At 38.9% G+C, this 9,454-nt stretch overlaps 1 protein-coding gene across 1 annotated transcript in view; it reads right to left on the bottom strand.

Annotated features, from left to right (window-relative positions):
• Window positions 1-2,127: 2,127 nt before the first annotated feature.
• commd10 (COMM domain containing 10) overlaps window positions 2,128-9,454 on the bottom strand; it is a 69,638-nt gene continuing 62,311 nt past the window's right edge. The window contains exons 6-7 of the mRNA XM_042488431.2: window positions 3,143-3,202; window positions 2,128-2,840 (exon numbers count right to left, since the gene is read on the bottom strand). Coding sequence (XP_042344365.1) covers window positions 2,802-2,840; window positions 3,143-3,202 — 99 coding nt within the window. The 3' untranslated portion in view covers window positions 2,128-2,801. The remainder of the gene's footprint in view (window positions 2,841-3,142; window positions 3,203-9,454) is intronic.

Raw genomic sequence — 9,454 nt, 5'->3', positions numbered from 1 at the left:
TATCCATCCATCCATTCTACACTGCTTATCTGGGTCTGTGAAGCGGTGGCAGCGGGCTAAGAAAAGTAACCTTAATGTCCTTCCCCAAGACCTCAAGCTCATCCTGTGGGATATAATAATCTCTGCAATGTGTTCTGCTTCTGGACGTGTCAAGAATACCTCCAAAATGAAACATTCAGGAAGCATCCTGATCAGATCCACAAATCACTGGCTCCTTAGAAAAAGCTGAGCTCTCCAACCTCTGCCTGTCAGCCCAGACACCCAGCGACAAAAAGTAAGCCCAGACATCCAGAACAGAAAGCTCATTTTGATCTCATTTTTTGAATCAATAATTGTCACCATAACATACACAGGTATAGTTTGTATCATAAGCCAAATGACAGGTAAATTGAGGTTCAGCTTCCTCTTCAAAACATAAAGCAGGTAAAACACCAGCAACCATCACTCCAGCTGCAATACAGCAATCTGCCACTTAAAACAAATGTTGCACAGGAATGTAAAGTAGAGCCCCTACCCTAATTTCTATCCCTCTACTTCTGGTGCCCTCACTTGGGCCACACCCATCTTCAAACTCTAGCTTCATTTTAATTTCAACTACACACCTGCAAAGTTTTGTGACTGCATCTTGCACAATTGTGGCACTATTGTGTTTAGAAAATCTGTCCACAGACTGACAGACAGGCGTATAAATACATGGAAAAATGCTCAGCTGCTGTGGTAGCTGAGCACACAAACACACAAGATAAAAACAGTACCAGCCGTCACAAAGATGTTGCAGCTGTTGATGCTGACCTTGCTAATGAACAACACCTTGAGATACTTGGAGCAGCAACTTGCTGCATAACCAAAGCGTGGTATTCGCCACTTTCCTGCAGAGACTCATGGCTTCAGACTTTGAGGTGCTGATGCTTATTACATCTTCCTCATAAATTTATCCTTGAGATGAGACTGAACTGGGGGGGCTGTGGCTCAGGAGATAGAGCGGGTCATCCCCCGGCTCCTCCAATTCTCATGCTCCAGTGTCCTCAACCTCAAATTTCTTCCAATGACTGTGCCATCGGCGTTTAACTGCATGTAAATGTTTAACTGAGTAGCAGGAAACACGTCGCATGATAGCCTCGGCCACCACGGTATGAATGTATGTGTGAATGGGTTTATGTGCCATGTTGTGTAAAAGCACAGCGGGTGTCGAAAAGGCTAGAAAGGCGCTAGACAAGTGCAGGTACATTTTTCATTCACTGCACCATCAAAACAGACTTTCTCCAACCACTGTAAAAATCACAAACAGAATCATGACAAGGTACAATCTTGCACTATTTATTGCATCATAAATGTACACGATAACTGATTTATAATCTGAAAAAGTCATGTAACAAATAGTAAGTCTGTGGGTAGGTGTAAATACAAATAAGTAAGCAGGTAAGGGTAAAATACACTGTCTCTGGTCAGCATTGGCTACTGCCAAAATATTTTCCTTAAATCGCCACACTACTATATTTTTGTGTTTTCTGATTGGTTTTATACATGTGAATGAACTGTTTTGGGTTTTTGTGTTTCCAGACCAGCTTGTCTTAAATTTGCCCTTGACGAAAAAATAAAGTACTTTGAATAAAACTTAAAAGTTTGAACAGAAGTAAGTATTGTACTAACAAATAAAAGTAAGTAAAAACTACACAGTAGAAAGTGAGCAGACTGGGGACTAACTGGTTTTCTGAGCTTGTAAATCTTTAAGTCCCAAACATTGTGGGTTACAAATTTAAAAAGTAAATTATTAAATTTGATAAAAAGCCCAGCATAATCCATCTAATCAGCAGACTAAGAGCAGAGCCATGGGGTGGATCTGACAGGGGTGGGTTTACTAAATCTGCATGGGGGGAAAACACCTGAGAGACTGGGAACGTCTCGAGCTTGAATTCAAAGAGCGGAAGAGAGAAAATATGCACAAACACATACACAACTAAGGACAGATGCACGAACAAGGACATATTCATGCACCTATCAGCACACAACACACACACACACACTGGAGGTCCACTGTGCCTCCCAGAACTCCCATCTGTTGAACCAGCAGTCCAGGTTGGTCTTAATGAGAAATAATGAGCCTTCACTAAATAACAACAGCTTGGATGGATTTCACCTCCACTTCAGATTTTATTAGAATGGCATGAACACTACTTCTTCCTCCTAGGTACAAAATTTGTTTCAACTCAAAAAACATTTGATTTCATATAATTTTACTTGTAAGGGTACAAATGAACTTTATAGATAATTGACGATTGGCTTATATAACTTTCATAAATTCATAGGGTGATCAAACACTGCAGGGTATAGAAAATGTTACGAAGAAAAGTGTTTTAGCACAATGTAAAATGGCAAAAGTAATTTTCCCACTATCTCCTTAATGAAGACATAAAAATATAGAGAACAATCAGATTTATCACACCAGCCTCTCCAAGTTATGGGCACAAACCTGCGTTAAAGGAGCTCAAAGGGTGAAGAAACTCCTCCCTTCAAAGTTTGACATTTTTCTCTAATAAATCAGAGCAAGAATGGAACTGCTAGACCTCCAACAGCTGGCATAGCTGTGAGCAAAAACACTAGCTGTGTGTGTGTGTGTGTGTGTGTGTGTGTGTGTGTGTGTGTGTGTGTGTGTGTGTGTGTGTGTGTGTGTGTGTGTGTGTGTGTGTGTGTGTGTGTGTGTGTGAGTGAGTGAGTGAGTGAGTGAGTGAGAGAGTGAGAGAGAGAGAGCAGGAGAGACAGAAAGAGTGTGTTGTTTGTGGATGTACAAAGAGCACCAGGCATCAAGTCAGGGAATCCAACTGGCCTTGCACGATTTCAAGCTGGAAGAAAGAGGAGAAAAGGTTGAGTGTTTGGAAAAAAGAAGTACACAAAAGAGGTACACAAACACACAAATACACACACATAAAAAGGGAGAGAAAGTCAAAAAGAGAGAAAAAAAAGCTGTAAAATGTATCAAAGAGTGAGGGAGTCGGGCAGGCAGATGGATTTCGTCAGGCAGTGTCTGTCAATCAGGATGAAATGCAACATGGAAGATAGGTACTGAAACACGAAGACATGCATCATGACATAAAAGTGGACGCTTACATGTACTTACACACACTCACACACAGAAATAACAGACCTTGTTGTAGAAGTCAAGCAGCTGCTGGTGGTCAAACTCAGCGAAGACATTTTCCTGAACCTGCAGAGACACAAAGAGAGAGGGGCAGGGTTAGACGAGTGAGGGAGAGCAAACAGCCTTAAACAAATACGAAAAATAAGTTCAGAGAAGTCCGAGAACAACAGAGCAAGGGATTAAAAAGGCAGCAATAAAAGCATATGCGTAAGAGTAATGACCAAGACTTCTTCAGTCGGCTTTCTTGTGCTTTCTATAAAAACCTTCATTAATTATTACTGCTCTCTGGCCAGTACGTACTATCCTCTAAGTCATATCCATCAGAGCGTTTAAAAATACACCAAAGGCAAAGTCACTGTCCACAAACACACGGTGGGAAAACCCATCACTCTTTCTCTGTTCTGTTTGACTTTATGTTTAAAAGAGAGCAGCTGTATCATATGTAGCATGATGATAAAATATATGGTCTGAACACTATATGCAGTTCACCTGCAAAGCATGCAGTGTAATATACACTTGGGGAACTGTGTTACACTTGTTCCTGACAAATTTTAAACACACAGTCTCGCTCATCTGAATGATTTAGCACAGTGTTTCTCAAACTATTTTAGTGTCAAGGACTCATTACGTCATGGGCCTTCATTTGATAAGATTTAACGTCATGGACCTCCATCTGAAAAGAGTTTGGTTTTTAGATATAATTAAGATCAGAATTGTAGAGTTGTCACATCAGGCTCAATTAAATGGTGAAAATAATATATTCCCTATTTTTTTAGGGACCCCCTTGAACTCCTCCAAGGAAACCTGGAGGTCATTGGACCCCTGATTGAGAACTACTTAATTAGCATTCAAGGAAAATGAAAACCTAATAAGTGTCTTGTGGATTTTGAATCTAACTCTGAGTTGGAATGAGACGAGGGAAATAAAAAGCATTGAAAACAAGGTTTAGAAATGTTACATTGAATATCTGTAAGTATTTAAGATTTATAAAAAGGCCTTGAGCAAAAACAGGTCCTCTTTTTTCTGTTTTTCCTTTCTTTTCTCCATTTTTTTCCTCTTCTTATTAAAAAAAATGTCTTCCTTCCTTTAAATTGGAGCTACAGAAGTCAAGAATTCCAAGTATCTGCTGAAATTATATAACTTTTTAGCAAGATTTATTTCGACAGAGTGAAAAGAGACAAGAGAAAATAGTGCCCTTAATAAAGTCAGGAATTAAATCCATATTAATTCAACTTTTTAATTAATACAATGAATAAGGAAGCTTGAGACTTGTGAAGTTGAGATCTGTAATTAAGATTTGCAAAGACTGCTTCAATTTTCTCTGTATTTTATAATTTGATATTTTTGAAGTTTGTTACATGTGTCCTAATGCTGTGTCAACTCTTGAATAACAGTTTCTTGTATAAGGATGTCTGTACTGTATCATTATGTGCCCACTCTTGGGTTGACCTGGGAGCTTTTCACTGTTTTTTTTTCTCCTTTCTCAAAGACTGTTGACTCGACAAACTATCGAGGGAGGCGAAGTCTTGCAGAAAAACATAAGAAACCAAGGGCAACCATCAATGGACTGCTGCTATCATCATCATCATCATCACCCCATCACAAACAAAAGCTGAACAATAATCCAGCACCATGAGTGGGCGTAATGGTGAGACACTTTATCAACACCCATCATTGAGAAAATAGCTATAATATGTGAAATGCTTTCTGGGTAACAGGATGAGAGTGGCAGTCTTGTAGCCACCTAAAGTGCACTCAATGCCGTCACACCGACTATTCATAATGGCACCAAACTCTTGACACAAAAACAGGAGGGCAGGAAGAAAGAAAGAAGGGATGAATGTCCGATTGTACACCAAATCTAACATAGACTCACGTTATTTTGAACATGTGCTGCCGTAAATTTGCTTTGCCGCGTTAATACATGCACACACAAGCTTTACTGCACAGTTTAAAAGTTTAAAAGATACTTTTGGATTGATCTTTCAAGATAAATCATTAAAAAAAACTAAGAGACATGATGACAATTATTATCATTTATTGTCCGTATTTTGGACATGTGCCATTTTCAACTCCCCGACAGCAGGTATTTCTAAATGCTCTAAAAGCTTGAATTTATTTTATTTGTTTAATAAAATGTTATTGAATAAAGTATAAATGTTATCAGAAAACACATACATGTAGTTATGCTCCTTTTTTTAAATCGTTGTTGTTTTTTTTACAGTGATATGTCGGGCAGAGCGGTGTTACTTTTAAAGTTGTAAAGTTGAAAATATAACTATAGTATATAGCTCTATAGGATAACAATAATAATAATCATGAGTGAAATTCAACATTCAGATTCAGACATTTTATAAAAATTATTCTTTGAAACTGTTAGGTTGCAAAAACTTAATATGACCATTTACATTTTTTATTTTATTTGTTGAGCTTTGTCGTGATTAAAATCACCCTAAAATAGCGTTTTCTCGACACAGGCCCTCCCCTTCTCAGAGCTTCCAGTAACGAAATCCTCCCCACCCTCCACGTTCGTGTGGCTGCGGGTGAACATTGGAAACTTGCCCTAATTTCTCTGAAATGAATGAAGATGCTTGGTCAAAAGATGGAAAAGAAGGAAAAATTATGAAACTTATATTTTTGATTCAAGACCTAGAAGTATCTGTTTTAATCATTTACATCAAAAGGTCATGTGTCCTGTGATGTCCGCAATACAGTGGGTCTATACGTTACAGCTCTCCTCGCTGCAGTTTGGTGCTTAGAGACAAAATAGAGCTCTGGGGCTTAAATCTAACTGGCTGCTGGTTGGGTGGGTGGAGGGAGGCCAAGTGTCACTGCAAATTAATGACAGAGATGTTAATTCGAAGCAACGTTAAAAGTCCATAAAGAAGAACAGAGAGGAAAACTGTTATCTCTCATCGAAGCCACCACACAAGAGCAGCTCCACAGCACATGAAGAATGTAGGACAGCCTTGAATTAAGCTATGTCGGAGGGAGCACTCCACACCACAGGTAATGAAACAAGTTATTAAAGTGTTGTTACTGAGCAAGACACAATGTACAGAAGATGCACATCAAAGTAGTTCTGCGAGGTGATAACTAATCTCTCAGAGTAAACAAGGATGTTGTTGGGAAATGATCTGATTTGAAATACAAATTGGGCATGCAGTTGAATCTGTTGAATGATCAACGCACCGTGTGCTTCCAACAGCACTGATCTGAGCCTCCACTCACTCACTCCATTGATCTTCACTGTGGCAAACACTATTATAATGAGGAGAAACCAGCGCTGCATAATCAGTTATTTGAGTTGATGGTCTTTGTTTCGGTCACAGTAACAACGCCCGCCGAGTTGGAAAAAGAAATAAACAGTCGTCAGCTAACTGAGCTGTTTCTGTTATTGTCTGACAGAGGTGAGACAGGGGGCAGACGAAAAATGCATTTTGAGCATGTGAAATATGATGTCGATCAAAACTATGGTACAATAAAGACAACAAACCCGACTGTAACGCTTCCTGTCTGTTACACAAGGGTTGAGGATGAAAGTGTGTTTGTGCTTATGTGGATGTGAGATTGACAGTGTGTGCTCTGACGAGAACTTCCAGGTAATGTCGGGTATGTGTATACGAAACAGAGAAGCATTGTTTTGTCTTGGGAACATATGCACAAGGGCGTGCATTTGTGTGTGTGTGTGTGTGTGTGTGTGTGTGTGTGTGTGTGTGTGTGTGTGTGTGTGTGTGTGTGTGTGTGTGTGTGTGTGTGTGTGTGTTTGGCCCATCCCATTGTTCCTCAGGGTTGAGATTTTGCCAGGCAGTAACCCAACAAGGCTCTGACAGATCTAGGCTAACACTAATGGGGATAGGATGCATCATCCTCATCATCACAGCCCTATACTACCAGAATACACACACACACAAACACACACATGTCTTATCTGTCTCAATGCCAAAATCTTGTGTGTCAGGATACAGAAGACAGGATTAACCCATGAAGATAATCATGAATTCACTTGCATCTGCCATTCCATATGCACTACATGTTGGAAGTATGTTTTGACAATATAGGCTACACACTGAGGGAGACCCTACACATGAGAGAGAATAAACTAACAAATAGAAAATCAACTGACAAAGGGAATCAAGGAAATTTCTCCAAAAGTATCTTTCAATAACTGTCAAAATGATGGGACTGAATATTCTGTTGCAGCTCTCAGTACAAGCTTAATAAACTTCGACAAGGTTACTTGTACAATTCCCAAGATGAGCCAACAAAGTCAGGGAGGGATAATTGTGAAAGAAGCTCTATATGGATTACAGCATTAACCCTCAGACACAAACTAGATATACCACAATGTGAAAGAAATTCTGGTTTATTGCAACATAGGTATTCTGTTCATAGCCTTCATTTTTATTAGTAATAATAACACAAGACTTATCAAGATAGTTTCTGTGACAGCCAAAGACTGTATATAAAGATGGAAACCATGGCAGCTCCCCAAATGTGCAGTCAAAACATAACCCATAAACTTTGCCTCTTCCATGTTAGTGGATAGGACATAGACCAAACCTAAAACTCACAGTACATGTCATATAATTTTTGCTTCATTTTTGTACAGTGGGAGGAAGTGGAGATGATTGTTCATACGTACTTGGGTGATAACATAGCTAACAGGATGAAAAAGCATGAGCAATCAGGTATTTAACAAACCCCACAGTTAGCCAAATTTCTTTGAAAAACAAAACCGTTGAGACTGAAACGTCTGACCAATTATTGGCAGGACATTTTTTACAGATATTCATGGTCCCCAGAGGATAAAGCTTACTATCTTTGTATGTATTTCTATTTGTAGAGAATTTATGTCTTGTTAAACAGTCGTTTGGTTTATCAGCATTTAATCATTTTGCCACCTGAGCACAAGCAATATGTTAATCAAATTTGGTTGATAGCTGTCATGTCTCCTCAGGCTTCCTCCGTCCATGTGGACCAATGAATGATATTATATATTTACCACACTGACAATGAATATTTTGGTATCTTATGTGCCTGAAATTTAAATGTAAAAGCCTTGGTTAACCTGCTACACAACAGCTTTTCTGAATTTTTTTTGTTTCTCTCCTTTCGTGACATTTTCTTCCCCAAAAAGTTGGCATGGTAAACGTGAATGTAAACGTGTATCACATGCACAGCGCAGTGCAAGATCTTAAATTAATGATACAAGGGACATATTTCACATTTTGTCAAAAATATTTGGGGATTTTTATGAATACATGTTCAACAAAAGCCAAAACAATGAATATTCAAAACTTTTCCAAAACAATTCCAAAGTATTCCCAGGCCTGGAACACAGTTTTTCTAATTTCATAACATTTCCAGGAATTTTACGACTGTGGACACCCTGACATGTTAAAACTAGAAATAGAAATGATGGTCTACACTTCAAGCAAAATTCAAGTCCCAGTACAATAAATAGGGGCAAAAGTAAAGTCTACTATGCTTGAAAGCTCAGAAAGCAGCTCATCTGGTGTCTGTCATCCATCAACAACCTCTAACTGCTCTACTGATGTTAAGAGGAGACCAATTTTATGCCAATTTTATGATTTTAAGCTTTAAGAGGTTCCTTGAGTGAACCAATAAATGTATCGCAATTGATAAAAAAATGACACCTCCAACGAGCGGCGCTTTTATCCCATCAGATGGTTACTGGTGTCAGTAATGTCAGTTTATATAAGACCACATGTGCGTGGCATCGAGCAGTGGTATTTTTCATACCACTGTGTGAATGGGGCTGGATGGACGCAAAAAGGCACTCTTCATCAATTATTTGCCTCAGTGCAATAAAGAACAGCTTGGATTTGAAATACTTGTCAAAGCAGTGCATTTTTTTTCTTTTTTTTGCTGAGTGCTTTATAGAAACTGCTTTTATCAAGTAAGAAATTCAAAGAAAGACAGGGAGGGAATAAGTAAAGGGAGAGGGAGTAAAAGATGACAAGGAGGGGAGATTGACAAAAACAAAGAGGGGAGGGGAGAAACAGATATGAGAGGAATGCGCTGCAAAGTGAACGACAGAGGAAAGGAGAAAGTGAAGAGACACAATGACAGAGAAGGGGAGCTTAAGTAAAAGAATGAAAAAATGTGATAGCCCAAGGGAGCTTTCATTGTAACAAACAACCAAAAGCATCTCAAACATCAAACTATAAAGAATTCTCTGACAGAGGGAATTTGTCTTATATCCAGAAATTTAACTTCAAACTTAATATAACAACAAAGCTGACTATAAATTCACAGAGAGAGAGAGAGAGAGAGAGAGAGAGAGAGAGGAAT

Source organism: Plectropomus leopardus, chromosome 4 (genome assembly GCF_026936395.1).
Source record: "Plectropomus leopardus strain MGB_pleo_1.0 chromosome 4, ASM2693639v1, whole genome shotgun sequence".
Lineage (NCBI taxonomy): Eukaryota > Metazoa > Chordata > Actinopteri > Perciformes > Serranidae > Plectropomus > Plectropomus leopardus.
The sequence above is the reverse complement of the archived record's forward strand: the minus strand, read 5'-3'. Positions and strand labels throughout refer to the sequence as shown.